This window comes from Jaculus jaculus, chromosome 8, assembly GCF_020740685.1.
Source record: "Jaculus jaculus isolate mJacJac1 chromosome 8, mJacJac1.mat.Y.cur, whole genome shotgun sequence".
NCBI classification, from domain to species: domain Eukaryota; kingdom Metazoa; phylum Chordata; class Mammalia; order Rodentia; family Dipodidae; genus Jaculus; species Jaculus jaculus.
Window position 1 is genome coordinate 72,251,110 of NC_059109.1, and position 13,970 is coordinate 72,265,079.

Consider the following 13,970-nt stretch of genomic DNA (forward strand, 5'->3'; position numbering starts at 1 on the left):
TCAGGCAGACCTGGAATTCATTATGTCATCTCAGGGTGGCCTCAAACTCAAGGCAATTCTCCTACCTTTCTGCCTCCTGATTGCTGGATTAAAGGCGTGCACCACCACATAAGGCTAGAATTTTATAAGAGAACCTTATGGTCACTGTATAGCATCACTGTATAGTGATGAAAAGGGCAAACATGTTCCTCCACATTGTAGATGCCAAGTGCTGTGTACTTTTTAAAATATCCAAACCTTTTATGACTTCATGTGACATGTGACCTCCCTCCTGAACTCCCAGTCACAACTAATTCAAATAGATGGACATGCCTTGAGGTGAAAATGCAGGACAATGATCATCTCTCCATCACAGGGTTGGAACAGAGCGTGCTTGATGTTATTGTACAGAATATCCACCTTGTCTCCACGGACAGATGTGAAACGGAAACCTGGGGGCAAGAACAAAGGCGCTAAGTGCCACACACGCAGTTAAGTATCATTAGCCTAGGCCAAAGGCACTGCTTTGCCTCTGATCTGAACAAGGTCAGAGGAAACACCAATCAGAGATCTTTCCTTTTCTTCTGGTTAGAGAGCAGAGTAGATTAATCCCAGCATTTCTCAGTCACATTGTATTTTCTCCCCCCTACCCAGGGTTTGACTCTAGCCCAGGCTGACCTTGGAATCACAGTGATCTCTCTCCCAAGTGCTGGGATTAAAGGTGTGTATCCCCATGCCTGGCTCACACTGTATTTTCTGATCAGTGTGCCCTAAAGACCTAACCCAGACACATGAGATATCATTCATACATACCATTGACATGGGCCTCCAATGAGCCTTGCATCCTCTTTTGGGCAATGTTTGGACGAATGTACAGATCTTTCAGTTTGGGATTACTTCGGTTTAGATTGATTACAAGTGAGTCTTGTTTCACAATGCCCTATGCAGTAGAAAAGTTTATATGAATGTTCATGTATCATTTCATATGAAGGTGCTCTGTCTGTGTGTAGGCTCACCTCCTTTTCTTTCTCTTCTGCTTCTCGGGTCTTGTAACGTTTCTGTACTTCTTTTATAATTCGGAAAGCATTCTGAAGATTTAGGGCTGGTACTGTCTGTTCTCCAGGTGCCTTCATGTTGGAAGCACGGTATGTGCTGCAGAAGAAGACAGTCACTTATAGACCAGATCACCTGCATCCATTACTATGGTTAATAACTGATTAATATCTTTATTTCTTTCTTTTTTTTTTTTCCATGGTAGGGTCTCAATCTAGCTCAGGCTGACCTGGAATTCACTATGTAGTTTCAGGGTGGCCTTGAACTCTTGGTGACCTACTACCTCCCCAGTGCTGGGATTAAAGGTGTGCACCACCATGTCCAACTTCTATTTCTTTTCTTTTTTTTTTGTTTTTTGTTTTTTGATTTTTCGAGGTAGGGTCTCAGTCTAGCCCAGGCTGACCTGGAATCCACTATGGAGTCTCAGGGTGGCCTCGAACTCACGGCGATCCTCCTACCTCTGCCTCCCGAGTGCTGGGATTAAAGGCGTGTGCCACCATGCCCGGCTTCTATTTCTTTTTTTAAGGAAAGGATTTTACGTAGGTGAGGCTGGTCTCAAACTTGCTATGTAGCTAAGGGTGGTCTTGAATACCGAATCTTCTTGTTTCTACTTTCCAAATGCTGGGATTACATGTGTGTATCACTACACCTAGTTGTCTTTTTTTTTTTCTTCTTTGAGGTAGGGTCTTGCTGTGGCTCAGGCTGACCAGGAATTCACTATAGTCTCAGGGTGGCCTTGAACTCTTGGCAGTCCTCCTACCTCTGCCTCCTTAGTGCTGGGATTAAATGGGCCATCATGCCCACTTTTTTTTTTTTTTAAGGTAGGGTCTCACTCTACCTCCAGACTGACCTGGAACTCACTCTGTAGTACCAGGTTGACCTCAAATCCATAGACAGCCTTCTACTTCTGTCTCCCAAGTGCTGGGATCGAAGGCGTGCGCCACCATCTGGGCTTGCCTTTTTCTTTTGTAATAAGAAAATTATCTCTCTGAGATAGATTACGATAAACAGCTAATCTATTGGTGCGAGGGGAAATCACATTTATTTTTCAAATTTGGCATAATATCTCCCAATTATTCCATTTTATGAAAGAACAGAATCCAATATGCTACATGTTTTCTTTTTATTTTTTCTTTCTTTTCCTGAAACAGGTCTCTATGCAGCTCAGGTCTGCCTGGAACTCAGACTACGTAGGATGGCCTTTTACTTTGGATCCTCCTGTCTCAGTCTCCTGACCATGGGATTTCTCTCATGCCCACCTCACACAATTTCTTGAGGATTTTATTACAGAATATGTGTAACAAGTATAAAATATTCTCACAGGACTTCAAATTAGTGTCTATCCTTAAAATGTTACGAAGTCAGCATGGCAATCCTAATCAAGTGTTTTGCCTTCACTTCTTAGGGAAGGTGAGGCAGAGATCACCACTCCAGCCAGCAGGGATCAGAGGGTTTTATCCTGGACACTCACATTTCCTTGACAAAAGTGGCTTCAGGGTTAGGAAATATGTTGCCTTCATTCCTGCCCAGAGCACTGCCCGGACAATAGAAGTTGATTCGCAAGTAAGTGTAATCTCCTTCCACAGACATACTTATATTCTGTTTAAAGAGAGGAGAAAAGGCATAATCAAACCCATTCCATTTATGTGCTTGAAATAAACTTAATTTCTTTCTTTAAAGAAATAAAAAAATTTTTTTCCTAGATTACAGACATGCTAAAATTAAGTTATAAGTTATGAATTTACTGTCTTTACAGTATAACCAATAAAGCTTAATCTAAATAAACAGGGCTGGAGAGATGGTTTAGCGGTTAAGCGCTTGCCTGTGAAGCCTAAGTACCCCGGTTCGAGGCTCGGTTCCCCAGGTCCCACGTTAGCCAGATGCACAAGGGGGCGCACGCGTCTGGAGTTCGTTTGCAGAGGCTGGAAGCCCTGGCACGCCCATTCTCTCTCTCTCCCTCTGTCTTTCTCTCTGTGTCTGTCGCTCTCAAATAAATAAATAAATAAATTAAAAATAAAAATTAAAAAAAAAAACACATTTAGCAAATATTTTCCTCTGATCATTTGTTCCTCAAAATAATCACTGAATTCTCAAAGCTTTTTTTTGTTGTTTTTTGAAGTAAGGTCTCGCTCTAGCCCAGGCTGACCAGGAATTCACTCTGTATTCTTAGGGTGGCCTTGAAGTCACAGCAATTCTCCTACATCTGCCTCCCAAGTGCTGGGATTAAAGGTGTGTACCACCACATCTGGCTTCAAAGCGTCTTATTTATTTTTTTTGTTTATTTATTTGAGAGTGACAGAGAGAGAGAGAGAGAGAGAGAGAGAGAGAGAGAAAGAGAGGGAGAGAATGGGGGCACCAGGGCTTCCAGCCACTGCAAATGAACTCCAGAAGAGTGTATCCCCTTGTGCATCTGGCTAACGGGGGTCCTGGGGAATCAAACCTTGAACCGGGGTCCTTAGGCTTCACAGGCAAGTGCTTAACCAGTAAGCCATCTCTCCAGCCCTCAAAGTGTCTTTTTAAAAATTACCTTATTCATAAAAGACAAGAGAGCAAGAAAGGGGAAAGTATGAGCATACAAGGGTCTCCAGCCACTGCAAATGAACTCCAGATGCATGCTTTATGCGGACACTGGGGAAATGAACTTGGGCCATCAGGCTTTGCTAGCATGCACCTTTAATCATTGAGCCATCTCTCTAGCCCTATCAAAGTATCTTATGCCATGAATACAACTGCATGTTAAACAATGCTTAAAAATTCAAGGAAAAGAGCTGGAGAGATGGCTTAGTGGTTAAGGCACTTTCCTGTGAAGCCAAAGGACTCAAGTTCAATTCTCCAGTACCCACATAGCCAGATGCACAAGGTGGCGCATGGGTATAGAGTTCATTTGCAGTGGTTAGAGGCCTTGGCATGCCCATTCTCTGTCTGAAACAAAAATATATCAAGGGCTGGGGAGATGGCTTAATGGTTAAGCACTTGCCTGTGAAGCCTAAGGACCCCAGTTCAAGGCTCGGTTCCTCAGGTCCCACATTAGCCAGATGCACAATGGGGCGCACGCGTCTGGAGTTCGTTTGCAGAGGCTGGAAGCCCTGGCGCGCCCATTCTCTCTCTCTCCCTCTATCTGTCTTTCTCTCTCGCTCTCAAATAAATAAATAAAAATTTAAAATATATATATATCAATAGATAAAAAACATTTAAAACTTCAAGGAAAGGACAAGAGGGATGGCTTAGCAGTTAAGGTATTTGTCTGCAAAACCAAAGGACTCAGGTTCAATTCCCTAGGACTTAACGTAAGCTAGATGTACAAAGTGGCACATGTGTCTGGAGTTCATTTGCAGCAGCTGCACCTGCAGATGGAGACCCTGGCCTGCCCATTCTGTCTGTTTCTCTCTTTCAAATAAATAAATAAAAATTCATAAAAAAAAAAAAAAAGATTAGAAGAAATTCGGGCCTGGCATGGTGGCGCATGTCTTTAATCCCAGTACACGGGAGGTTGAGGTAGGAGGATCACCATGAGTTTGAGGCCACCCTGAGACTACGTGGTGAATTCCAGGTCACCCTGAACTAGATTAAGACCTTCCCTGTAAATACCAGAAAAAAAAAAAAAGGAAAAGAAAATATAGGTAAATTAAGGTTCTATGCTCATTTAGCTATCTACAAAGTGAAAGCTAGATGGGATGAAAAGTACAAAAGGAAATAAGTTGAAAAAGTCAGTTCAAAGCCGAGCGTAACAGGATCACCATGAGTTTGAGGCCACCCTGACACTACACAGTGAATGCCAGGTCAGCCTGGGCTAGAGCGAGACTCCACCTTGGAAAACCAAAACAAAAAACAAAACAAAAAAAAGTACAAGTGGAAGAGTGAAAAGCCCAGGACTGCCCCACTCTTACCTTCTCTCTGTATTCTCCACCTTTCCTTCTCTTAAGTGCTTTAAGTTCTTCTTTCTTGTTTTTTCCTTTTTTTTTTTTTTTTTTTTTTTTGAGGTAGGGTCTCACTGTAGCCCAGGCTGACCTGGAATTCACTATGTAGTCTCAGGGTGGCTTTGAACTCATGGCAATCCTCTTACCCCTGCCTCCCAATGTCAGGTTAAGTGCTTTAAGTTCTAACTACAATATTATATAATCTCTCAAAACATTTTTTGGTTTTTCAAGGAAAGATCTCACCCTAGCTCAGGCTGACCTAGATTTCACCATGTAGTCTTAGGCTGGCCACAAACTCATGGTGATCCTCCTACCTCTGCCTCCCAAGTACTGGGATTAAAGGCATGTGCCAACATGTCCAGTTCTCTCTAAACGTTATAAGAAATGTTTATTTTTATTTATTTGAGAGAGAGAAAGAGGAAGAAGAGAGAAAGAATGGGCCTGCCAGGGCCTCTAGCCACTGTATACAAACCCCAGATGCATGCGTCACCTTGTACATCTGGCTTACATTGTTCCTGGGGAACTGAACCTGAGCCCTTTGGCTTTGCAGAAAAGTGCCTTCACTGCTAAGCAATCTCTCCAGCCCTCCCCCCTTAAAAGATTTTTATTTCTTTGAGAGAGAAAGAATGGACCCACCAGGGCCTCAAGCCATTGCAACTCCAGATGCACATGCCACTTTGCACATCTGGCTTAAAGGGGTTCCTGGGGAATCAAACCTCGGTCCTTTGGATTTGCAGGCAAGCACCTTAACTGCTAAGCCATCTCTCCAGTCTTTTTTATTAAATTCATTCATTCTTTCATTCTTTTTAAAATTTTTTTTTGTTTATTTATTTATTTATTTATTTGAGCGTGACAAAGAGGCACAGAAAAAAAGTGAGGGGGAAGGGGGAGAAAATGGGCGCACCAGGGCTTCCAGCCACTGCAAATGGACTCCAGACGTATACACCCCCTTGTGCATCTGGCTAACATGGGCTCTGAGGAATCAAGCCTCGAACCAGGGTCCTTAGGCTTCACAGGCAAGTGCTTAACCACTAAGCCATCTCTTCAGCCCTCTTTTTTTTTTCTTTTTAACCGTGGTAGGGTTTCACTCTAGCCCAGACCTGGAATTCACTATGTAATCTCAGGGTGGCCTCAAATTCACAGTGATCCACCTACCTCTGCCTCCCTAGTGCTGGGATTAAAGGCATGCGCCACCATGCCCGGTTTAAAAAAACTAATTTTTAGTGATTTATGAGATAGAAAGAAGTAGACAGAATGTCTAATGTTTAAGAACAAGTGAAAAGTGGACTCAATGAGGTAACAAATTACTTATTGTATGCACAACTGGAACTGGGACAAATTACATGGGTGAAACTTGATACAATGATTAATACCTTGATTGTGGCAATGTGAAAAGGTGTTGCAATGCCAAACACTGGCATTATTACAGTCTCATACTTCTTATCAATATAGATCTTCATCTCCCGAATATGTGGTTCCTTAGGCATCAGAGATGGGTTTTTATAGGAAACATTGGATTTGCGAGCTCTAGAGTGGGATGAAAACAATAACTGAGAAATTTCTACAGTCACATGTAACTCTACAGCAATCTCATTCTCTGTGAAAATTCTTACTTCTGAATTTGCTGTTCTCCCTTCTGTTCAGTCAGTCGCCTCTTTGCTTCTTCATTGAGTTGAGCTGCCAGTTCTTTCTGATGTGCTCTTCGCTTCTCTTCTGCAGTCATCTCATTCTAACAAAGGATCCGAGTTATAGAACATGCAGATCACATAATAAAAGAGGACTTCAGTATAAGTTTGTATTTTGTCTTTGTCAGTAGCCATGTAGCCATGGCTGGACATGGCTAAAGCTGGCTTTCAATTGGTAATTATATTCCCTCAGCCTCTTACGTATTAGGATTACAAGTGTGCACCACCACATCCAAACACAAGGTCTAGGTAATTGAAAATAGTAAACTAAGCCTAGTGTGGTGGCACACACCTTTAATCCCAGCACTTGGGAGGCAGAGGTTGGAGACTACATAGTGAACACTAGGTCAGCCTGGGCTACAGTGAAACCCTATCTTGAAAAAACAAAAGAAAACAAAATAAAACAGTAAACTCACTCGTGTTCTTTCTGTAAGTAATGCTGCCCGAGAACCTCGTCCTAAAAGATCTTCTGCCTCATCTTTCTCTTCTTCCTCCTCTTCTTCATCTTCATTCTGTGAGAAAAAGGCATAATCAAAATATCCAGTTAAAGTTTTTTAGCCAATCTTGTTTTACCCTCTTCACTAGATTGAAATTCTTCTATCACTGACTTATATTCTTCCTACCTTCAGAAAAATCCCCACATTCTTTACTTTCTTCTTCACAGAAGTAAGCACAGTGGCTGGGCCATCCTAGAGTGAACAGGAAAATTTAGACATCCAATTTAAACAAAGCACTTTGACTTACTATGTAGATTGGCAATACTGATTCTTTAAAAAAATATTTTCAGGGGCTGGATAAATGGCTTAACTGTTATAAGGCACTTGCCTGCAAAACCTAAGGACCCAGGTTTGACTCCCTGAGGCCCGTGTAAACCAGATGTACAAGGTGGCACATGTTTCTGGTGTTTGTTTGTAGTGGCTAGAGGCCTTGGCATGCCCATTCTCTCTCTCAAATAAATTTTTAAAAAGTACACAAAATTATTTAAAAAAAAATTTTTTTTGGAGGGGGGCTGGAGAGATGGCTCAGCGGCTAAAGCATTTGCCTGCAAAGCCTCATAACTCAAGTTTGGTTCCTGAGTACCCACATAAAGCCAGATGCACAGTGATGCATATATATATATCTGGAGTTTACTTGCAGTGCCTAGATGCCCTGGAGTGCCCATTCTCTCTCCTTCTTCTATATCTATCTCTGCTTCCAAACAAATAAATAAATAAAAATGCTAATTTTTTTCATTTATTTGCATCATAGAGGGAGAGAGAAGGGGCAAACTAAGACCTCTTGCAGCTGTAAATGGACTATAGATGCAGGTGCCATTTTGTGCATATGACAATACTCTGACACTTTAGGATCCTAAAATCTTTGACAAAGAATAAATACCTTTTATTCTCCCAGTCTCTCCCTAGGAGCTCTAATTTGCATAGTGATATGTGGCAGTACTTGATGAACTGTGAGTTTTAGGCCAACCTGAGATTACATAGTGAATGTGAGATCAGGTTGGCCCAGGCTAGAGTAGTACTCTACCTCTAAAAACCAAAAAGACATTATAGCCAGGCATGGTGGGTCACACCTATAATCCCAGCAACTGGGGGAGTCTGTGGTAGGAGGATTGCCAGGAGTTTAAGGCCAGCTTGGTCGAAAGAATGATGCTATACACTTTTTAAGTGAGTCAAATGTATAGCAAGTGTACTGTAGATTGACAAAACTGCCATTAAAACAAGACGGGTGGGAATGAGGCTCAGTTGGTAGAGAACCTAGGTTTGATTCCTATTACCACATCAACTGGATGTTAGTGGCATAAGCCTGTAAACTCAGAACTCATAGAGTCCGGAAGATCAAAATTTCAAGGATATATGGGATGGGGAGGTGGTGCAGTGGGTAAGACTGCCACCAGCATGAGGCCCTGAGACTGCCAGAGTTCAATCCCTAGTATGTACATTATAAAAAAGCTGGGTGTGGCCTCACACGCTTTCTATACCTAGTCCTGTTAGCAGAGACCCAGGAATCATCAGGGCTTACTAGTTAACAGGTATGATGAGAGAAAAAATGTGGCAGCACCAAGTTCCGTGGAAGACTCCATCTAAAGGAAGAGAATAAGCTGGCTGTGGTGGCATATGCCTTTAATCCCAGCACTTGGGAGGCAGAGGTAGGAGGATCACCATGAGTTCGAGGCCACCCTGGACTACATAGTGAATTCCAGGTGGGCCTGGGCTAGAGTGAGACCCTGCCTTGAAAAACTACACAAAAAAAAAGGGGGAGGGAGAACAGTGGAGGTGTGAAAAAAGTGGATACCTGACATCCTCTTCTGGCCTCCATATACATCTATCTATATACACACATATGCACAAACCATAAAAATGTTCAAGGAGGGGGTTGCAAGATGGCTTAGCAGTTAAGGCACTTGCCTACAAAGCCTAAGGACCCAGGTTCGATTCCCCAGAACCCATGTAAACCAGATGCACATGGTAGCACATGCATCTGTAGTGCACTTGTAGTGGCTAAAGGCCCTGGCACACCCATTCTCTATCTCAAATAAATAAATAACTTAAAATAAATGTTCAAGTCAGCCTCTCTTATATAATGAGTTTGAGGTCAGCCTGGGAGGGGGGTAACATGTCTGAAGCACACACATATACGTATACACTCTCACACAAACAAAAAAGAAGTCCCATTATTGCAATGAATTCCTGATAGTATCAGGGTTTAAGCCGCTTGTTTAAATCATTGTGTTTGAGCTATAATCCCTGCTCCTAAGTGTACTGCCAGGCTTTCATGAACTACCATTTCACAAAGGGCCAGAACCAGTGTCCACATGTATTGCAATCATGAGTTCACAAACAGTTAAAGGTTTAAGAGGCAACACACACCTCATCCACAAGTACTGTGTCACCAATGAATAGAGCGTAAGTTTTCTCTTCTGTTTTTTTTCCTTCCTTGTTAGTTAGATCTGAAAATCCCAGATTGATGCTGAAAACCATCCCTAAAACACAAAAACAGGGATTAATCTGAGTGAAAATGACAGGATGGAGAGGAGTAAGATTTATATAGGGAAGGAAAATTTCAGGAGCCATTCAGAAATATAGCTTCTCATGGTATACATGTAATCATACCTTTCTTTAGCTTGTACTGGTTTTTACTGTTGATTACTAGAGAGCCTTCACGGAATTCAATGCCCATCCCAAATCTGAAAAAGAATCCAAGAGAAATATAAGCGACAAGCTAGCTAAAAGATTTGTGAAACAGTCCAAATGCCATTTCAATTTTCAGATAAAGTAAGGCAAATATGAAGTCAGTTGCTCTTGCTTATCAGTCAAGGAAGAAATTTCGAAGATAAGCTGAGCACAATGGCTCATGCCTGTCATAGCATTTGGGAGGCTGGTGATCACAAAGAGTTCTAAGTCATCCCAAGAAAATCTTGTGCCACCTAAATATGTTCTTATATAATCCCATATTGAAAAATTATTTCCAACACAGCCAGTATAACATTTGCAAATACTTACCAACAGCACACACAAAAAACTTCAGGTTATTTAGCCAAATGTAAACTTTAATCTTAGTTTGGTAAAATCAAACTGGGAGTTTTTTATCAAACGCTTAACAACCTGGGGGTGGAGAGATGGCTTAGTGGTTAAGGCACTTGACTGCAAAGCCTAACGATTCATACTTGACTCTCCAGATCCCATGGAAGCCAAATGCACAAAGGTGAGCAAAGTGCAAGGCTGCAAATGCACACCAAGTAGTGCATGCTTGCACCTGCAGTTCTACTGCAGTGGCTGAGGCACTGGCACACCAATTCTCTCTCTCTCCCCTCTCAAAAAATAAAATTAAAAAGTTTAGCAGCCTAGTGTGGTAGTCCACACCTTTAATTTTAGCACTTAGGAGGAATACCATGAGTCTGAGGCGAGCCTAAGACTACAAAGTGAATTCCAGGCTACAGTGAGACCCTACCTTGAAACAAAAAAAGTTTAGCAGCTGGGTATGATAGTACACATCTTTAATCCTAGCACTCTGAAGGCTGAGGTAGTACCATAAATTTAAGACCAGCCTGGGGCTAGAGTAACTTCCAAGTTAGCCTGGGGTGAAACAATACTTCAAAAAACAAAACAAAACAAACAAACAAACAAACAAACAGCCAGGCATGGTGGCACATGCCTTTAATCCCAGCATTCAGGAGGAAGAGGTAGGACTATGTGGGTTTGAGGCCAGTCTGAGACTACCAGAGCAAGACCCTATCTCAAAACAAACAAACGTCCAGAAAAGAAAAACAACTTATTTCCAATTTATTTAATTTACTTAAGACGGCTCAAAAACCTTATTTCTGAAGAATTCTTTGTTTTGTAGCATGTTAGTATTACTTTTTTTCCTCTTAGATTCAGTTCTTTATTCCTTTGTTCCATATAACCTCTGTCTGCTTAATACCCAAAGAGAGTCTGAACTATAATCTGAACCTGATTTTTCACCTATATGTTGCTATACAGTGACAATCTATTTTTTTCTTTTTATTTATTAATTTATTTTTTAAGGTAGGGTCTCACTCTAGTATAGGCTGACCTGGAACTCACTCTGTAGCTCTAGGATGGCCTCAAACTCACAATGATCCTCCTACCTCTGCCTCCCAAGTGCTGAGATTAAAGGCATGCACCACCACACCTGGCTTATTTCTTTCATTGATAGTTTTCATACATGCACATAAGATATTTTGATTATAATTACCTCTCATTTCCTTCTCTCCTCCCTCTGAACCTGTTCTTCCCAGCCAGTCCCTCTTCTACTTTGATGCTATGTGTGTGTGAGTGCGTCCATGTGCCTGTCACTAACTAAAAAAAATTTTTTTTTAATTTATTTGAGAGTGGAAAACAGAGAGAGAAAGCGGCAGAGAGAGAGAGAGAGAGAGAGAGAGAGAGAGAGAGAGAGAGAGAGAGAGAGGGTGGGTGGGGGGAGAGAGAGAGAGAGAGAATGGGCGTGCCAGGGTTTTCAGCCACTGCAAACGAACTCCAGATGCGTGGGTCCCCTTGTGCATCTGGCTAACATGGGTCCTGGGGAATCCAGCCTCAAACCGGGGTTCATAGGCTTCACAGGCAAGTGCTTAACCACTAAGCTCTCTCTGCAGCCCAACCTGTCACTAACTTTAATTAGGGTTGTCTGCATGAGCATGGGAGGGGGGTTATTTATCAATGGCCAAATACATTTGAGAAATATTGGATTAAACCAAAATCTCTCTCTCTCTCTCTCTCTCTCTCTCTCTCTCACACACACACACACACACACACGACTACTCAAGAATATTTAATTGGCAAATCTGATCTTAGAAAATCTGTTGGATGGATCCCTGTCATGGCCTAGATAAATTTTTATGCCATTAACCTCAGAGAAGTACATTAATTTTTATCATTTTCTCTGATAACACTATGGGCTTGGCACAAACATGTTTGTTAGTCAAAAGTACTATACAGTGGGCTGGAGAGATGGCTTAGCTTGCCTTGAAGCCTAAGGACCCCGGTTTGAGGCTCAATTCCCCAGGACCCATGTTAGCCAAGGGGGCACATGTGTCTGGAGTTCGTTTGCAGTGGCTGGAGGCCCTGGCGTGTCCATTCTCTCTCTCTCTCTGTCTGTCACTTTCAAATAAATAAATAAACATAAAACACAATACTATACAGGCTGACTATTGCCAGTCATGAAAACTGATTTGAGAGTGACAATGTACATTATAACACACCCTAAGTTTTTCGTAATTTTGTTCAGTAGTTCTGGCTTCTGCTTTTTAATGACATCCATGATAGCATTATATACATCACATATCTTCACACCTAAGAAAGGAAAGAAACACCGAGTTATCTTTCAGAAGAAAATATAAAATAACATTATGTAATTAAACTGTTCAGTTATTCACTCATTAGGTCCCTTAAACCAGTGTTTTTCAAAGTGTGAAATGAATGTACAGTGTCTGGCATGACAGGAACCAGGGAAAAAAACTCCACACAATCATTTGTTTTATGGTACTGAGACAAAAGTCATTCTTTCTGGCAGTGCTAGGGACTGGATATAGGACTTGAGCAAGCCAGGCAAGCATTCTATCAGTGGGTATATCCTCAGTCCTTGAAAGTCATTAATTGCTCTGATAATCACTGGTCAAGGGAGACCTGGAAAACAGTATTACATTAATTTCCAAACCAATTTGTTCCTTTTTTGCTTACATATGTACATATGTACAGATTACCCTAGAGGTCACATTTTTGCCCGAGTGCTGGGCAAAAATGTTCACCCAGCATTTACATGGCTGCTGGCAATCTGAAGCCTGGTCCTCATGCTTGCCTTCCACCCATCAAATCTTGCTTACCATGTCTTAATTCCTTTAGCAACTCCTCTTGAAGTTGGAGCAAAAAGTTGTAATTGTCTTGAACTTCCTGAGATGGGTCAACCATTAAGGTGCGAACAAGGTTGGAGCAGTAGGATTTGAAGCGAATACCCATAGCACAAGTGATGGCCCCAAAATGCATATGATTCTTGTCACTACAGAACAGAGAAAAACAGCATTTCATTACCAAAACTAGCAATGTACCATTGGCAAACAACATCTGTAACCATTAATTTTCCTTGCTACATCCCCAAAGTACAACTGAATAAAGATTTAAAGTTTTTATTGTTTTCTAAACAAACATACCATTAAAGGTTTTGGAACTAAAATTAAGTGACCAAATCTTTTAGGATAAAAGCTTGGTATGGTGGCACATGCCTTTAATCCCAGCAGTTGGGAGGAGGCTGAGATAGGAGGATCACCAGATCGCTGTAAATTCGAGGCCAACCTGCACTACAGAGTGAGTTCTAGCTCAGCCTGGACTACAGTAAGACTTACCTCAAACAAAACACAACACACAACAAAACAAAAATCCAGGAAGAGGGCTGGAGAGATGGCTTAGTGGTTAAGCACTTGCCTGTGAAGCCTAAGAACCCTGGTTCAAGGCTCAATTCTCCAGGACCCACGTTAGCCAGATGCACAAGGGGGTGCAAGCGTCTGGAGTTCATTTGCAGCCCTGGTGCACCCATTCTCCCACCCCCCCTTTCAAATGAATAAATAAAAATGAACAAAAAAATTTAAAAAAAAAATCCAGGGGGAAGTGAATATTGTATTCTTAAAAAGCAAGCAAGCAAGCAAACAAACAAACAAAAACCGGACCAAATTATATCCATTCTGGCTCCCAGAACGTTACCTGTCTTCTAGTCCTCCCTGAACTATGAGTTATAGTTTCTTAGGTGGCCCCCATAAACTGTGTTCTGAATGCTAGTGTGAACTAAGTTCCCAGAAAACAACTCTATCTTCTGTAGCTACTTCCAGTAAGGC

The 13,970-nt window shown here is 41.8% G+C and overlaps 1 protein-coding gene across 1 annotated transcript in view; it reads right to left on the bottom strand.

Annotated features, from left to right (window-relative positions):
* Window positions 1-13,970, bottom strand: part of Supt16h (SPT16 homolog, facilitates chromatin remodeling subunit) — a 58,538-nt gene that overhangs the window by 17,526 nt on the left and 27,042 nt on the right. Inside the window, exons 7-18 of the mRNA XM_045156833.1 lie at window positions 12,969-13,141; window positions 12,348-12,438; window positions 9,742-9,815; window positions 9,499-9,611; window positions 7,258-7,323; window positions 7,051-7,146; window positions 6,563-6,678; window positions 6,323-6,476; window positions 2,504-2,631; window positions 996-1,131; window positions 793-919; window positions 313-431 (exon numbers count right to left, since the gene is read on the bottom strand). Coding sequence (XP_045012768.1) covers window positions 313-431; window positions 793-919; window positions 996-1,131; window positions 2,504-2,631; window positions 6,323-6,476; window positions 6,563-6,678; window positions 7,051-7,146; window positions 7,258-7,323; window positions 9,499-9,611; window positions 9,742-9,815; window positions 12,348-12,438; window positions 12,969-13,141 — 1,393 coding nt within the window. The remainder of the gene's footprint in view (window positions 1-312; window positions 432-792; window positions 920-995; window positions 1,132-2,503; window positions 2,632-6,322; window positions 6,477-6,562; window positions 6,679-7,050; window positions 7,147-7,257; window positions 7,324-9,498; window positions 9,612-9,741; window positions 9,816-12,347; window positions 12,439-12,968; window positions 13,142-13,970) is intronic.